Source organism: Zootermopsis nevadensis, unplaced genomic scaffold (assembly GCF_977971745.1).
Source record: "Zootermopsis nevadensis isolate Lab colony 2312 unplaced genomic scaffold, Znev_1.0 Znev_ptg000002l, whole genome shotgun sequence".
Lineage (NCBI taxonomy): Eukaryota > Metazoa > Arthropoda > Insecta > Blattodea > Termopsidae > Zootermopsis > Zootermopsis nevadensis.
The window spans coordinates 1,640,781-1,659,039 of NW_028259134.1; the positions used below are offsets into that span (position 1 = coordinate 1,640,781).

General features: G+C 40.3%; 1 protein-coding gene across 1 annotated transcript in view; it reads left to right on the forward strand.

Moving 5' to 3' along the window:
* Positions 1 to 18,259, forward strand: part of LOC110840385 (somatomedin-B and thrombospondin type-1 domain-containing protein-like) — a 125,640-nt gene that overhangs the window by 66,418 nt on the left and 40,963 nt on the right. The window contains exon 2 of the mRNA XM_087357891.1: positions 7,697 to 7,888. Within this exon, the coding sequence (XP_087214017.1) occupies positions 7,697 to 7,888 (192 nt within the window). The remainder of the gene's footprint in view (positions 1 to 7,696; positions 7,889 to 18,259) is intronic.

Sequence of the window (18,259 nt, forward strand, 5' to 3'; positions counted from 1 at the left end):
ACTGAAATGGCTGATAGACGGTTTATCCTAACTCAAGGCAAGGCGTACCCTGGGACTCGTCACGCAACGAAACACGCTCAGTTTTCTGCTTGAAAGTTTCGTTCCTATTAAATCAACAGCAGCAAAGTTTCTTTATTTCCACTTTCGTTGATTACTACGTTGGTAAATTGGCAGGGCTTTGTGAACCCAGATAATTTGACAGCAGAGAAATCTAATTATTAGATATGTTCATGTCTCGTCATCAGAATGTAGGACAAATTCACATTGAAATGGTAGCTGACATCCTTAACCCTTCGAAGCCGAAGATCGTCTAAATATTATTTATGAATTCAGTCCGTACCGCGAAGAAAACACTACACCTCACCATTACGAAAATCAGCTGGTTAACCCTTTGAAGCCAGGGCTCGTCTTCATAATATTTACGAATCCAGACCGTACCGCGAAGAAAACACTTCACTTAACCATTAGAAGTCGAATCAGGCGGTACCATATAAGATTTAACAAAGCACATTCCGGTCAAAGCCTTAAATATGAAAGAGTTACAATATTTGATAACGACATTAACACTTCAAAATTACGATCAAGATTAGATTAAAGAGGAAATCGAATTTTGGAAGCTGCTGTCATATCACCTATTCTGATACGAGGTAAGGAATACATAGAGCTTTGTCTCCGTTAACCCCATAAGTTTCCATTGGCGAGGTGCTTACCGCACGGAGAAAATAATTTCTTTAATATTTTAATATTTTCCGTCAAATCACAATTTTAATAAGATAATAAAATATAAAATATTTAAAATATCATCTCACGTTCCGCATCGAATGATCGATTTACAAATTGGAACGTCTCTTACGACATGTTTCGGTTATATTTAACCGTCCTCAGGTATAAATTAGATTGGTAAATTTAAAACTCGAATTACAATCATTTACAATCTTATGCAGTTTATTGAAATGTTCTTATCAGATTACTCTTATATATTAGAACGAAGGTATTGTTTTTTATATGGCGTAGTTCATCTGATGTTCTATATTAGTCGGTGATGAGTTGATAGAGACATGACGTGTCTGGCGGAAGACATCTAGAAGTATTACTGTGTCGGGTCGAGGTTTAATACTTAATAATTTCTGTTTATACCTCATAATTATGGATTTTAAGATGAGAAGTTCTTGAAGAATTTGTCGGAATGTCTGAATCGAAGAGACCTGAGCAGGATTAATCTGTCTCTGAAAGGGAATCTGTGAACACGATAGATGCACAACCTTTAAGTAGCCTTGGGCCGGATCTAGATTTCTCATCATGGTCATAGGCTATGATGTTACCCGTAATTGAAAGCTAAGTGTATTGTTCTGCATGTAGGTCTCTAAGGGTTACATTTCGTAACTTCTGTAGAACATCCCGGGCAATGTAGCAATGCGCTGCCCCGTTCACGACCATATTGCTAGTAAGGCGTTGCCCTCTGTCGTCGTTGGGGCCGTAACTTTATATTCGTACGAATACTGATTGATATGTCAACGTTTAAAACGTAAAAAGTTCCTCAATATTTTACGCATAAAATGGATTGAAGTCGTGAATTAAAATGTTTTAAAATCTTGTGAGACTACACGGACCGGATATAAAGCGACGGTAGGCCGGATACGGCCCACGGACCGGAAGTTGCACATGCCAGGTCTAAAACTTAGGGTTTTTATAAAAGACGGGAACTTATTGAGCGATCGCTAGCCTCTCATGAATAATTCTACTTCACGGAGTTTATGAACGTAGTGTTGCAATTTAGAAACGTAAGTTTCCGCTGGGATATACTGGCATTTAGACTATTGTTTGTTCCAAACTAATATCGTTCTTAGAATAACAAATAACACTTGAAATTATTCGTATAAAAAGAACCTGATAGTAAAACTTCTGGCACTCTCAAAACGCGCTGTTGTGAACTGTGTCTTACACCTTGTGTTATAGATGGAGGGCACGAAGAAAAATGGACCACTAAAGGTTGAAAAGACACTGTGTAAAGTGACGTTGCTGCTCAGGGCAGTCGGTATAGGGCGATCCAAAAGATGTTGTCAAACTCGCTATGTCAGTGTAAAGGAGACAGGTCGCGTGACCCCATGTGGTCGCTCTGGATGTGACTAAAAATCGTCCTCTCGTAAAAAATGTAAGCAGAAGGCGTTACTGGTGTTCACACCCGCGATGTTCAATGTGGGCGACTATGACGTCTCCTGGTATCCAATATCACATGAATGCGTTAGTTTTTGTATTTCAAATAATCATGTTTAGACACTGCGGTATTTAGGTTTCAAGAATTTTTCCTTGTGCTGTCTGATGTTGTGAGGTTAGAATACGTGTCGTCTAAAAGCCAACTGCTGTTATTCCGCTCCGTAAATCAGAGTTCTACACTCAGATGAGAGGTTATTTCACGCTCCGGCTTCTTTATCGCCCGTAAAAATCCATCACAAATTCAGTGCACCTATAAATTATGTACAAAATGTATTTTATATGTTTATTATTTCGCGAGGAAGTTAGGAGGAGACTAAATTCCGGAAATGCTCGCTACTTCTCGGCTCAAAATATTTTGTCTTCCCGTCTGATTTCTAAGAACCTGAAAATTAAAGTATACAAAACAATAATTTTGACTGTTGTTTGGTATGGGTGCGAAACATGGTCTCTCACTCAGAGGGAGGAACACAGATTGCAGGTGTTTGAGAATCGGGTGTTGAGGAGGATATTTGGGCCTAAGAGGGAAGACGATGGGGCGTGGAGAAAACTGCACAATGACGAGCTTAAAAATCTGTACTGCTCCCCCAGTATTGTGAGGGTGATTAAGTCGAGAAGAATGAGATGGGCTGGGCATGTAGCGCGCATGGATGGGACAAGAGGTGTGCACCGGGAAGCCTGAGGGGAAGAGACCGCTGGGGAGACCTAGACGTAGATGGGAGGATAATCTCAGGCGGGATCTATGGGAGATAGGAGTTGAAGGAGACTGGATTTTGTTGGCCCAGGACAGGGTCCGGTGGAGGGCTTTGGTTAATTCGGTGATGAACCTTCGGGTTCGGTAAGCCATACAGTTAGTTAGTTAACTCATAGTGCAGTTATGTTGCAGGATTAAGACATTTTTACGTTATATGAGACGCTAAAAATACGGCGACGAACATTTGGATTATAGTTTTCTGGTTGTGACGCCGTTTAATCTTGCTACCAACGTTTCGGAGGAACGTATGATGTCCATCTTCAGGTTGCTTGTATTTGCCCTAACCTGTGGAAGCAAGTAGTTTTAGTTTCCGTGTTAGCAACCTCACATCTAGGGCTTCGTTCTAAAATGTTAATTAATTTAGTTATGTAGGCATAATGATACGCCTTTCTGCTACTCCAGTAACTGGAACATGCTAGTGACAGCGACTCGCAGTCGATTGGCTTCGTTCCATAGTTCCGGACGTAGCCGCTCCAAATGGTGACCGATCAACGAAGCCACGAACTGCGTCTTCACTCAAACCGAAGGACATGAAGTAAACATCTTGGGAAGCTAATAGTCGCTCAGCTGATCAAAATATTCCCAGTGTCTTATTGGACACGGAGGTCTAGTCCTTATCATAAACAAGATAAATCTGGTCCACGCCTGATTTATTTAAAATTCTTTTTAATATTATCCTCCGTTCTGAGCCTGCGTCTTCTTATTGACCTCTTCCCTTCAGGATTTCCGACCATAATTTTGTTGTGATGCGTTAATCACAGAAAGCTGCCTTGTGGTAATTAGCACTAATATTAAATCCCTCGGGGGATAGGATGCCGTGATATTTTAAAATAGACCACGACTGGTTAATTACACAACCATTGAAGTTTACAAATCATCCTACCATTAGATGCTGCATAACCTATCCAGGTGATTAAACCAAGAAACAATTATTGTAGTATCTGATTTACGAGAACAATAAATATTTTGTAGCATCAGTGTTAGTACGAGACGTCGTAGTCTGGAACAAAATCATCTGAAATTCATATAACTCAATATTATATCGTAATTATGTGAAATATCAAACTAAAAAAAACGATTATCAGAAATTGGAATTTTTTTATATTTTGTTGGAGTCATCGTAAGATTATTCCATACGGCAGAGGCGTTCTCTAGTTTTGACATAATTAAAGCAATGTAAAAATAACTAGACTATATAAAGAACATAAATTATAATTAATTAAACGAATAAGCCACTATGACCATAATGCCAGAGAATATACAAAATGAAAAATACAATTTGATAATAATACTACCGATAAGATACAACGAAAACCCTGTAAAAGTGACAGGGAACCTTAATAAAAAATATAATTTCCACCTTTTAAAGAAGGAATAAGGTAAATATGGCTCCAAAATGAAGCGTACAGAATCGCAATAATTCTGTCTCCCACATTACGCTGAAATTATCTCAAAGAATCTCAGTGCCAGTATCAGACATCTAGACTGCGACAGAAATTTTGTTTCAGTCTAAAAAGGACTGGTAATGATACACGTCTGTCCCATAGCATTTAATATCTTAAAATGACGTGGCCTTTTCGTCACGTTATCACACGTGACCATTTCAAAATGATCTGAAGCTTTCACGGCATTAGAATATTACTTATGGACTATGCGGTATCCGCGTGTTCCTACGCGTTTTCCAACTGTTTCGAGGAATATGTCAAACCCTTCTTTAAGGCAACAGGTCCCCTGAAGGTACAGTCTATACAATTCTCAGAAACGTAGGTGTCGGTGTTACAAACCGGAAGTAGACCACACCTCGTAAGGTTCGGTTAGTTGATTTTGTATAATGTAGATTATTTCTTTCTCCGATGAATGTGTAACAATAAATGCCTGCTTCAAAGTGGTAAGAACTGGAAAGGAGACGACATTTTTATGATTAATGTTGGCAGTACAAGCAGTTTGAGTTCTGTGTCTCTGAGGTCAAGTTTCTGTCATGTTCGCTCAGTCCGAAAATATTGGCAGCAAACCGTATTATTTTCTGGTTTTTATTTGTTATAATCCCTGCCGGAATTTCATATTGTAAAAATTACATTTGTATGCAAAATTGCAGCTTGTTATTGTGACACGTGATATGCCAATCCACAAGGTGGCGTTTTTAAATGTTACTTGAATAAACATGAAAATAAAATAAAATGAAAGTGGAATTGTAACCTAACCTGAGGCTGGGAATTCACAGTCAGGTTCAGTGTAAAATTCTACAACACGGTTTAATTTAAACTTTTCGCAGAACGATTGGAACATTTGTTAACTCGTAATTACATAATGATGAGCTTAAAAATCTGTACTTCTCCCCCAATATTGTCAGGGTGATTAAGTGGAGAAGAATGAGATGGGCTGGGCATGTAACGCGAATGGATGGGACAAGATGTGTGCACCGGGTATTGGTTGGGAAGCCTGAGGGGAAGAGACCGCTGGGGAGACCTAGACGTAGATGGGAGGATAATCTCAGGCGGGATCTATGGGAGATAGGAGTTGAAGGAGACTGGATTTTGTGTCCGGTGGAGGGCTTTGGTTAGTTCGGTGATGAACTTTCGGGTTCCGAAAGCCATCTGGTTAGTTAACTCATAATACAGTTATGTTGCAGGATTAAGAAATTTTTACGTGATATGAGACGCTAAAAATGTGGTATAAAGTTTCCACTGTGATGAAGTACCACGCCATTTGTCTCATGAGGAGTGGAGGAATATTTCCACGCATTTTAAACTCTAGCATTGAATTCGAGTGAGTGGCCAGCCTTCCGCTCGGGCCACCGCACCCCATACACAGTTGGCCCTACTGTCGCATTCATCCGGATAGCGAAGATAATTATTCTGTCTCCTGCAGTAATTTCAGTTTACATTTCTCTAGAAGATGATAGTCTTCCTCTTATATATGGCCGGTTCTCGAGGTAATAATGTGTTTTCTTGTGGTTTGCTGACTAAAAAAAATTATACGCGTGTCTCATCTATCCATGCTTTCTGAATGTCCAGCCCATAGCTTCCTTATAGTTGTGTGTACCGGAATTTATTACGGTGAGTTAATGAGGGTTTCCAACTACGTGTTCCTGTAGTTGAAATAATTATGTACATTGACGGACAGACATTATGATGTCTGGTCAAAAGTGGCCATAATTGTCAGTCAGATTCGAAATTACTTCATCAGTTGTCGGTTTCCATATGCACACGATCACGTCATGCTAGTAATTAAATAGACATATCAGATTTCCGATGTAATGTGACGCGGATATAAATACCCAGCTGTATTATTTATCGGGACAGTAACATTCAGTTTCGATATTTAATTTCAGTGCGTTATTGAAACCGAATTTTGTGTCCTAAATGTCAGGTTTCTCGTGGGAACGACAAGTCAAATCGACGTAATACAATAATATCCTGTCATAAAGATTGACGTATGCGAATTTCCCTCTCAGAACTTGAGAATGTTCCCGTTACACGGACGTCGACTGCCACACGACAGCACACTCTGATGTTGTGCAGTTCATTGCTGCCATGACTCCGCCACTGCTTAAACGCCGATTGGCGGATTTTGTTTCAGATTCAAATCTAAAACTTCTTGACGATTGTAATGAGTCATTTGAATAAAAATTTTCTTGGATATTATCCATCTTCTAGTAAATAAAATATAAAACGTAAAACGACGTTTCGGAGATGGGGCTCTATCTCCGTCTTCAGGTTCCTACTCATTTGGGCCCACTAGATAGAGCTAATCCCTATCTCCGGACCCGAAGACGGAGATAGAGCCCCATCTCCGAAACGTCGTTTTATGTTTTATATTTACTAGACGATGGATAATATCCAAGAAAATTTTTATTAAAATTTTTCAGATTGATCTAAAATGTATAAATACATTATTTACAGTGCCTTAAAAGTTTATTTTGATGTGTTAATCCTCAAAATAATCGCTACAGCGGCCCACATCTCAGTGTTCGCACCTGAGTACAGTGTAACCTCTTCCCATGCTTGGAACACACGCGGACGAATCGTCCCTGTGGCCTCGGGATTTTCCGAATGAAATGCCTTTCCGTAAGTCTCCTGGCACTGTCTTATCGGACTAATGTCGCCCATCTTCCCTCACTTTAAGAAGAGGCCTTTCACTGGTCGATCCCGATAAGACAGTCGTTCAATTTTGTTCCGTGTTTTCCCGGTAGAGAACAAGCGAATTTAGCACAGAGCAGTTTCTTATACCGTTTATGCACTCTGATTCCTTTAAACGAAAAATATGACTGAAGGAGTTGATCTTTTAGGTCGACACCAATCATGTACAGGTTGAAATTCAGCCCGCATACTAATTTCGTCTTCTGTTTTCCCCTCTTTGAAACAGTCCTGGTTTCATCCCCATGACAAGTCAAAATCATTGCTTCTATTTATCACTTCGCTTGATTACTTAAACAGAACCAGAATGCTGTGAAATTATCCAGGGTTTTTTCAATATTTTTTGGGGACATTTTTCCTGTTCAGTTACAACGTCTTGACGTTGATTCTGATATCGAAATATCCAGTTCATTTTCACACCTTAAGAACTCAGATCTGACTGGCACAGTTGTAAAAGTGGTTTCAGTTTTGAAATACCATACTTGAACTGATTTTATGTAGAATTTTAGAGACTACAAAACCAAAGAGCGTGATTACGAGAGTGGGAAGTTTCTAGGCACGAGTGTCCATCCAATCTCTTGTTCCCTGTCCGCAGTGGTTGACTGCGCGGTGTCTGCCTGGGGTCCCTGGTCGGACTGTGACGTCGAGTGTGGCACTGGAATGATGACCCGGTCGAGGACAGTCGAAAAGCAGCCAGAAAATGGGGGCAAACATTGTCCATCCCTTATCCAGAAGCGGGGATGTCAGGGTTCTCGATGCACACACAATCCGCGCAGTGCCATCAAAGGTAAGCTTCATCTGCACGATTCTGTACAACCCTTATCAGACGTCATGCGTGGAATTTGGACGTAAGTGTAGTGGCATCCCAGAGGGAGGACAGTGCCTTAGCTGACCTAATTCTGGTGGAAAACCTTAAGTTTGTTCTTCCTGCCAGACTTTGTAGACGTCTATTGGACATAAGGGGTTGAGGATATTTGGGTGAAGCCATAAAATGGATCCCAGGGCAATAATTTATGTACTAAATGTTGTTCTTGTTCATAAAACTTTAAGAAGGAAGACTTCTAAGGGTCTGTTGATATTGACAGCAGGTTGAAGATGCAAAACAGTCTTTATCTGATATCAGGCCCACGTCAATCAATTAACACTGGTTTAATTATTACAATGTAGTCTAGCAGAAGTTTACCTTCGTTTTAGAGATAATTTCTGCCTCCATTATCGTCCTGAAAATGGAGGCGGTAAGAAACTCAGACACGTCTGTAAATTTCTACCAAACTGCATGGTGTAACGTGAGGCAGTGACACATTACAAGTTGCTGAAAGACATCCGACATTAGTATGAAGTTTCCTTCAGACAGCTGTTCGAAGGGCTCTTTATCTCTGTACTAGACGGAAGATAGTGCTCAGCTTCAAGCTCCGGCCGCTGTGCCTACAAGGAAGGCGTCTGCTTTGCCCATTAGATAAGCTGCCTGAGCGAGTTCCGGACCAGGTCAGGATTTACTGCACACATCAGGAATCGAAACCCGCTTTTCTGACTAGCCTGTAGGCACTCACTTCGTTGAATCAGCTGTCGCCACTTTGTTAGTGTTGCTTGCGAGGAATATCCTTTGAGTAGCGAAGTTGGTGTTTGTGTTCACAGAAATTAATTGTTAGTTCCACGCATCGTGGTTTCATAAACTGCCTGAGAACCTGATAGCGTTCACAGCTCTTTTGAAGATAACTTTATTCAGTTATGGGAGGCGGTTGTTTGTACAGTGAACCGGAAGTACTTAGCTACGTGGGAGTGTAATAGAATTTGTGTATCGTGGCAGTAATTAGATACCTCGCGGTAGGACACACGCGCCTTGTAGTTCTACATCACGCGCAACAAATACGTCGTCATTTCTTTAGCGACGAAACTGCTGTGTTGTGTTATCGTGGCTTTCCGCAGACACTGGAAAACTCGATGCGAATAGTCTCGGTTATGTGATTTGTAATATTGTAGTTACTTCGCTCATTGGCTGCAGGACTTAACGAGCAATGTAACAGATCAGAGGGTGTAGAAGACATTTTCAACTGATAGATGTTCAGCTTTCTCGCCTTCAGTGAAACTCGGTAGTTCCATACAATGAATTTCGGCTGTCTACTGGTTTGTTGCGCTGTGTAAGTCTTGGTAGCAGTTTACCGACGTTTCGGAGGTGCTTACTACCTCCGTCATCAGGGCAGGTAAACTTCTACCAGAATACACGGCGTAACAATCCAGAAGACAGCCATCTTGAGAGTCATCGCCGTGAGAATCTAAAGTCCTACTAAAATTAATGAAGTTCAAAGAACCATTAAGATGAGCCTGAGAGAAGGGTTGCCGACCTAGAACAGTATTTTGAACGAATGGAAGAATTATCCTTGCAGGCTGCTGAATGTACACACAGTTAATGATGTTAGGCAAACTGAAATACGTACAGCTGTTCCATTAGTGCCCGAGGCTGGATCAAATTCTGGCAGACGTAGTCCAAGGTAACACAATATATTCTGAGATCCACATAGTTATTAATTGTAACTTGAATGAGGAAGTATTTGCCAGAATAGCGAAAGGAATATGTAGTGCTTATTCATTAGAAGGACGATAAAGTTGCCGTAGTAATTAACGAGGAATATCAAGTATATATTAAATCTTGTCCGTCTAATCACAATAATTCTTATTAAATATTAAAATATTACAATAATTAACATTTAAAATATTTAGAATATTAAATGATGTTCTTTATCGAAATATTCGATTTACATTAGACCATCATTTTTCATGTTTCACGACATGTTTCAGTTCCTAAAAGAACCATCCTCAGGTGTATATCATTATATAAAGCTTCAAAACGATAAATAATTCAAATACAATTTTCATACATTATGCTAGCGTACATTTTTTATCAGATTTTTACCAGATATCAAACGATGTTCTTTTTCAGATTTTTATTCCATTTTTAATAACACACTCGATGTTGTTCTGTATATATACATCATGCTCAATGTGACTTTAGTGTGGGTGAACGTTTTGTTGTTTTTGTATCAGTCTGTAATGTAAATAACATAAAGGTTAAATGAATATTAGTAAAATATAAAACAAAGTAATATATATTGAAGATAATTTTTGAAACATACCAGAAATATCAAGTAATCACAGAATGTTATGCAACATTCTTCTGTCAAGTTTAACTTTGTACGTAGACCATCAGCGTGGATTAATGAAACTACTGATCGGATATTCTGAATTCCTGAGGCAGCCACCGGATAAAGACGGGATGCAGTTAAGAAGAAGTCGGAGAGGTTTCAAGATGGTCCGCGGTTTAGCTGTGTAGGTTTACCAATAAAATTATTAAGTCCAATTAAGATATGTTCATATGAAACATGTACTAAAGTCCGTGTAGGTAAAAGTCTGTCTGATGCGTGTCTTATTCAAAATGGTCTGAAAGAAGATGAATTTTCGCTGTTGTGCCACCAGGAGGGTCCAAAGAGGGGTTGGATTGTGGCGATGTTAAATTGCTTTGCAGAAACATAAGTATCATGAAGACGAACACGGAAGGTCCATTAGACGCTAGTAAGGAAGTGGATATAAAAGTAAACGCAGAGAAAGCTAAGTGGACCGACGTGTTCAGTCTCGTCACCAGACCTCAGGAAAGGACAATCACATAAAGACAGATAACGAATGCTTTGGAAAGTGGCGATGTTCAAATATTTTGGAACAGCTGTAAAAAGAGACAACCAAGTTTCATTCAGGAGGAAATTTGAAGGCTAAATTTTCTGGCTACTATCTAAAAACGCAAAGATTAAAAGTATAATCTTATAAACTGGATTCGGTTAATTTGGTTCAGGTTACGGTCTGAGGCGGACTTTTGTGGACGTGGTGACGAACCTTCCCAGCTCCATAAACTACTCGAGATTTGCTGGGTGTACAATTTAACTTCTGAAGTTCTGTGCTCCATGGAGTTGGTAATTAACAGTTTGGTGTTAGCGGTTCCTTCTGAATTCTTACTCCCGCAGAAGATGAGATGGCATTTGTTAGAATTAGATAATCTGTTGATACGTCACCGAATATGTTTGTTTGTATAAACACATTTTATTAAATCTATGCTCTGCTTAGAGCTGTGTAATCTTAATTAAGAATGGGGCCTGTTTCTCGCCATCTGGTGATGATCTCCTGTGAACGAAATTCCATTGTCTTCCTGTGTGTAGCAAGTGATGTTAGGGTTAAGAGCCAAGATGGCCAGGTCATCAAAGTGACTGGGTCCGTGGTTTAGATTCCCGACAGATGTATGAAGTTTTCTCTTAGCAATGGCGTTCAGACACATCGACAGCGAGTCGACGTCCTATGAACTAACTGTTCGGCGGTGAGGGGGTGGGGGTGTTTCTTTACCTTAGTGCAAGCCGCCGCGACATGGAGCCGAGTAACTTCAATTAAGTATCGATCTTAAAAACGAGTGAGGCAGTTTTTCTCCTTAAGTTCAAATTTCATAAGCAAAAAAAGAAAGTTAATTTGTAACTTTTCGGCACGAGGATTCTGATAGTTGTAAAGGTTGTGTTGACTGCGTGAACCAGCTACATTACTGATTTGTGTTTCGGTGTTTCGTCCCACAGACAATTGAAATGTCTGTCTGTCTGGCGTGAGTAACACCTTCGCGATTTGAGTTTGTTCCAAAATTGAAGTAATTTCATTTTACATCCGACTCTATCTGGCAACACAGAGATGGAGACGCAATTTTGCATTTTCCGCCGAAGCTCGTTCTACGAAGAGTTAACTCGAAAGAAAGAATTCTTCAGTTGGCTTAAATTCCGCTGTTGCCCCGAGGCGGGTTTCGTTGCCCGGAACTCCGATTCACTTGGCACAGGGAAAACGGGCGTTGAAGTGTCGAGCTATATTCCACCCTGTCGACTCCTGCTGTCCGCGTTGTCCACCGACTGCGTGCCTCGGACTTTGGGGGACCTGTTGCTTTCCCTGGCCGATCAAACAGCTCACACCACAAAAATGCTGCTGGGGCGAAGAACGAATAGATCGTGATTCTTGTGTTGGGTATAATATGTATTGTAATGGCTGTTCTACGAACTTAAATCGCGAGATCGAAGCCCTTTGAGGCACGGATTTCTGTGTTATCCTGTGTTGTCCACGTGCCATGCAGTGTATCCCTGATACACACGCCGTAGTGGATAGATGAACCCATATTCCATCTGAATGTGGTGTCAGTAGGAAAATCGATGTTCCTGCGGAGGGATATTTCAATTAATTTAAATTATTTATTTTAACGTGCTGACTTGCAGCTGTGGGAACCAGTTACAGAGTCAGCACAAGGAACAAATAAATAATAATAATTCAATTAAATTCTTTATTATTATTATTAGTGTGCTGCATCCACAGCCAGGAGGCCAATCACAGACACAGGTCAAGGGAAGAATATTAGAGTAAATATAGCAACATAACAACACAGAATCGAAAATTACATGCGTGTAGAATATTTGGCCGCCATCCCGGGCGAACACGACATCAGGGAACTTAGAGAAAAGTGCCATTTTGGGATTTTCATACATAATTCGAAAGACGCTGTCGTAAAATATATAGTCATCCCTCACAATAAAACTATATAATACATGTAACATATATTAAAAACAAAATGTATTTCGAAAATAGCTGCTGCACTATGTACCTCAGGGGCAAGGTCTGTCTCGGGTACATGGAAGTAAATACCATATAAAGTGGTGATAGATGGAATGATGATGATAATAATGGGTAAGAGTTGGACCAAGGAGGCTCTAGACAGATAATACTGAGACCGGTATTTATTTTATTTTATTTATTTAGTGTTCTGTCTGACGACAGGTCCATATGAACAGGATCCTTCCATCCTTTTCTCGGACTGGGACCTGTTCATATACGTTCTTGGCAGATGATCCAGAAGTGGTTTGCCATTGCCTTCTTCTGTGTGTGAATGGAGTAATTGTTGGGATGCCACGGAGGAAAACTCCGTGTTGCCTAGACCACGGCCTTGCCCAACACAAGTTATAAATTCGGGCACCGAACCCGAGACCCCAGGATTACAAGGCCAGCGTTCTAACCGCTAGAACACCGTGGCGGTCACTGAGACCGGTACAAGCTTTAAATTACGTAATCCCCTGAAACAACAGGAGATGACGGTGATGGCTTAAAATAGTGTTTTTATTTAATTGTCGCACGTAAATTCCAAGCAATTTTATGCTCTACGTGTATTGGTCTTGTTATTGACATCAGTTCCTTTGACAGTTTTGGTTTAGGGCTTATCTAATCAGCCAGTAATTTACTGAATATATCAACGAAGATATGCCTCAAACTATGTTCACGAACCTCAGAATTTCAGTGTTTATCTTCCAGAATAGATGGCGTTTACTGTTCTGTCTAGTGGCCATGTGTGACAACTGTCGTGTGTTGAATGTAGGATTAGTTCATGTCCGCAAAACTCCTTTATGGTGTGACATTGGCACACACAGATGTGACCCGCTTTGCCGTATCATAAGCCCATGGATGTCTCCTGTCAGACTTTCATGTTATGGACAACATGTCGATCACCAGATAAAAAATAAACCTGACAGCTCACATGTATGTTATTATTATTTCGGTATGTGTTTATCTTACAGATTTAACGTTTTAATTTTGGGAATTTTGTATGCGAATTGGGAAGTATGTCATCTTCATCGGAAGTCTACGTAGTAGAATCATACTTCATATCATGAATCTCGCTCAGCCGATTAAAGAATTTATCAGCTTTTTTTACGAAACGATAACTTTTGTTACCATCCCCATAAAAGCTCGCCATTGGCCTATAACCTAATTCAGTTGAATCCATTCCAAACCTCTGATAATTTTTGTAAATTAAGATTCCTTGTACTTTGCCTTACATTAAGATTCACAGGCACACAGAAATTGGTCTTTGCAGACAGCTGTTACGACTTCTGTGAAAACTGCATTTATTAAATTTTAAGACGATTTTCTTTTCAGAATTTAAAAAAAAATCTTACGTCGGAGTGGGTATTAGCATTTGATAGCGTCTAAGAATCGATGTAGCGTCTTTTTTACTGGAAATCTATTACTAAATCAAGGATGCGCCTTAATCGATTGCATCTTAAAATCGAGGATATACGGTGAAAGCGACGATGAATGTGTAAATATTACGTAAGTTGAAGAGTGTTTTGTCAATTTATCAGCATGGGACTGGTACCAACAAATATAAGGCACGAGACAACTCGTAGGTCCCCTACACATTTGGATTTTGAGGTAGGAACGTGCAAGATGAATCGATATAAGGATATATTAATATTTTGTTATTGATATATCGCGTGTATTATTATTATTATTATTATTTAGTGTTGTGTCTGACGACAGGTCCATATGAACAGGATCCTTCCATCCTTTTCTCGGACTGGGACCTGTTCATATACGTTCTTGGCAGATGATCCAGAAGTGGTTTGCCATTGCCTTCTTCTGTGTGTGAATGGAGTAATTGTTGGGATGCCACGGAGGAAAACTCCGTGTTGCCTAGACCACGGCCTTGCCCAACACAAGTTATAAATTCGGGCACCGCCGGGAATCGAACCCGAGACCCCAGTATTACAAGGCCAGCGTTCTAACCGCTAGACCACCGTGGCGCATATCACGTGTATCATTTGATATTTTGTGTGCTGATATTCAAGAGGCTTACGGGAGTCCCTCTTGATTTCCCTGGACCACATTCTTGTATGTAAAGAGTATTAAATATTTATTTTTATTTCTTGTTTTTAAATTCTTCAGATATGTTAAGTTAGGAGCTGTGATATTTCTGTTTCAAAAGTTGCTTGCCTGGATCGTTAAATTACGTGAAGTCAAACGCTCGCCGTCGGCTAACACTGCCACATTCTTCTCCTTGTTTCATTTGTCGATGTCTGTAGTTCATACACTCGCTTACGAGGGACAGGGAACTTGGAATTGTTTGTTCCATTCGTTTGCCAGACTTCAATTGTCTGTTGACTTCTACCCTGCTGCAATATTAACACCACGGGCGAGAAAAAAATCACAGCTGAACAATAGCGTTCTTTCTTTTTGTGACAAAAGTGATATATTGAGTGAGCGAAGCGCTTGAATTTCATGGAAAAATAGAATTTCTCTGACACTTTTTTTTTTTTTTGGCTAGTCTTTTGAAAAAAAATTTGACGTGGACTATAGGCGCGCTCAGTCTATGAAGTGTCTTTTGTAGCTGAAAATAAATACTGCACAGTTGAAACAATATAAGTCATGAGGCCCTTCGTCTGCAGACCTGTTAAGATTCTGGGAAAAAAAGTCATTATACGTATGACTTCCGACAGTTTTAAACTGTGCATATTTTATGTTTGCAGGTCGGACTATTTAGCGTCGAATTATAGGACTATGGATGAAACTATGAATTGGAAGAATATATAGAACCAAGGGGCTTTGCCTAGTTTAAGGCACTGTCCCTGCGTTAGCCTGGGGGGATTCAGGTAAACCTCGAAAAATACAATGAGGACTCTCACGGTCCTTTATATAGTTATTACATGTTCGTTTATAATATAGTTTTGTATCACGATACAAATTTTAACAGACATATTCTGTCCAGCAATTTATGAATAATTTCGAGGTATGCATGTAATTCTAGTGGTAGGAATGCTGTCTGTAAGAAGAGATATTGGGAGTCTGCAGGTCCATTGCAATGCACGTGTTTCATATCATTGTACCTGAAGCAGATGTGTTTTCAGGACTTACGTCAGATTCTGGCCAGACCTAACTGCACTGTTTGTTATAAAACATGATTAAGATTGTATTAGGTGCAATACAATTTTACACACAAGAGCAATAGAACTCCAGAGAATGCAGATAATTGTCGTAAATTCAATTTATGTTTCTGTTGGCCTAAATTTTGTGCGCATTTCTTAGACAGCTTAAATGTTATTTTGGTTTTTTGATGTTTAGTGTGGATCACTATGACGTCTCTTTAAGTTTCATAAAGGAATCAATGTTTGTATTAGAACACAATGACACGTTCTAATATGAGGCGAAATAACTTAGTCAAAATATTGAGTGTCCTACAGGCTGGATAACTGGGTTTCGATTCCCAGAAGGGCAACGTCCGGACCGCTCCAGAACTGCTCATGTCGTTAAAAGTGATTTCTCCATCTTAAATTATTTCGTAAACAACTTGCCAGTAGTTTCCCAGGATATGTGAGAGCGTGGTCGTTCGTCGATTATTGAATGACGCTGTGAACGGAAAATGTCGTTCAGCATCGGAAGTCGTGGAACTCGATTACATTTTCCTGGGCGGGAAAGACCGTTCAGTCCCAGTGCATTTTTGAGCAAAGTGGTAGCGAAGTGGAAATTTCTAATCCTCTCCCAGTCTCTAGGCGACAGAAACGTGCCACATCGACTACCGATATTTATTTTCCCCAAGGAGAAACGTAGAGCCTTCATGACATCTCACCAACACCGTCTTCTGCACGTCGTCGGCGCATTCCCACGTACCAAGGCGGAGTACAGGTTGCAAATAGTGGTACCTGCAGATATGTCGTGAAGAGTCCATACTAATCAAAGACACATATACGAAAATTCTCTTGCCGTTCTGAATATGTCGTGTCTTGTGTGACTGGACGCCTGAATATCGCGTTCTGAATGTTCCTTACGTCGATGACAGGGCAGGATTTCAGTGTCGGGAGAGACATCTGTGGCTCAGTCTTAACGACAATGATTTTCGTAAGCCTTGGTGACATCAGCGTAGTAAGAGAATTTTTTATGTTTATCTATTATATTTGATGGCGATATTGTTTTGGTTTGTGAGTGCCGTGTAGATGCTAATACGAGAACCGCTGATCTCATGTGTTTTGAATGAGTTTGAAGTTCGTTGTGTTACCCTGGGGGACGTTGTTGGAGAACAGGGCACTGGAGACAAGATATTTGTGTCTGAGGTTGACGTAACGAGAGGATGGAAATTTAAATACATGGGAGTTTCACATTCCACGCAGTATCTATAAAGCGATTAATTCAAGAATGATGGAGTGGCAGGTCATATAGCACGCATGGGAAGATGATATAAACTAATATAAGTTTAAAACCCTTCAAAGGAAGGTGTTACTAGAGGATAAATGTATATAATCGTGGATGGCGGATATTAAAATTAATGTTAATGGAGTGTGGTGTATTGACGTAGACCTTAGGACAGGTTTCAGTGGCGGGCTCTTGTGAACGTGAAATGAACCTGCGTCGATAAAAGGTGTGTGCCCCTCCGCAATAACTTTGAAAGGATTCTCATGAAATTTGATTCAGACATCATGCCAGGAAAAGTTTGCGTGTGGATTTTCGAGATTTGTGCAATTTAACGAAGCCCTCAAATTTTACGTCGTAAAAGATTTCGAAAAAATGTAGGCCTACAACTGTTATTAAGAATGGTTTTTTTGTTTAGAAACTGAAATAACGTGACCATTTTATCTGGTTTGGTAGCGGCTAGTAAGGAGTGCGCCATTGGTACTGTTAAGTGTGACATTTTGTATGGAAATTTGATCAGAAACATGTCTACAAATCCCGGATAAAACTTGAGGTTTTCACAGCGGTGAGTCTGAAGATTTCCGTCTTCTGGGTTGTTGCGCTGTGTAGTCTGGTCGATGTTTACCAACGTTTCAGAGGTCATACTGCCTCCGTCATCAGAGTATGAAGATTTCTGTTTTCTGGGTTGTTGCGCTGTGTAGTCTGGTCGATGTTTACCAACGTTTTAGAGGTCATACTGCCTCCATCATCAGGGCGATGAATATGAAGATTTCTGTCTTCTGGGTTGTTGCGCTGTGTAGTCTGGTCGATGTTTACCAACGTTTCAGAGGTCATACTGCCTCCGTCATCAGAGTATGAAGATTTCTGTTTTCTGGGTTGTTGCGCTGTGTAGTCTGGTCGATGTTTACCAACGTTTCAGAGGTCATACTGCCTCCATCATCAGGGCGATGAATATGAAGATTTCTGTCTTCTGGGTTGTTGCGCTGTGTAGTCTGGTCGATGTTTACCAACGTTTCAGAGGTCATACTGCCTCCGTCATCAGAGTATGAAGATTTCTGTTTTCTGGGTTGTTGCGCTGTGTAGTCTGGTCGATGTTTACCAACGTTTCAGAGGTCATACTGCCTCCATCATCAGGGCGATGAAT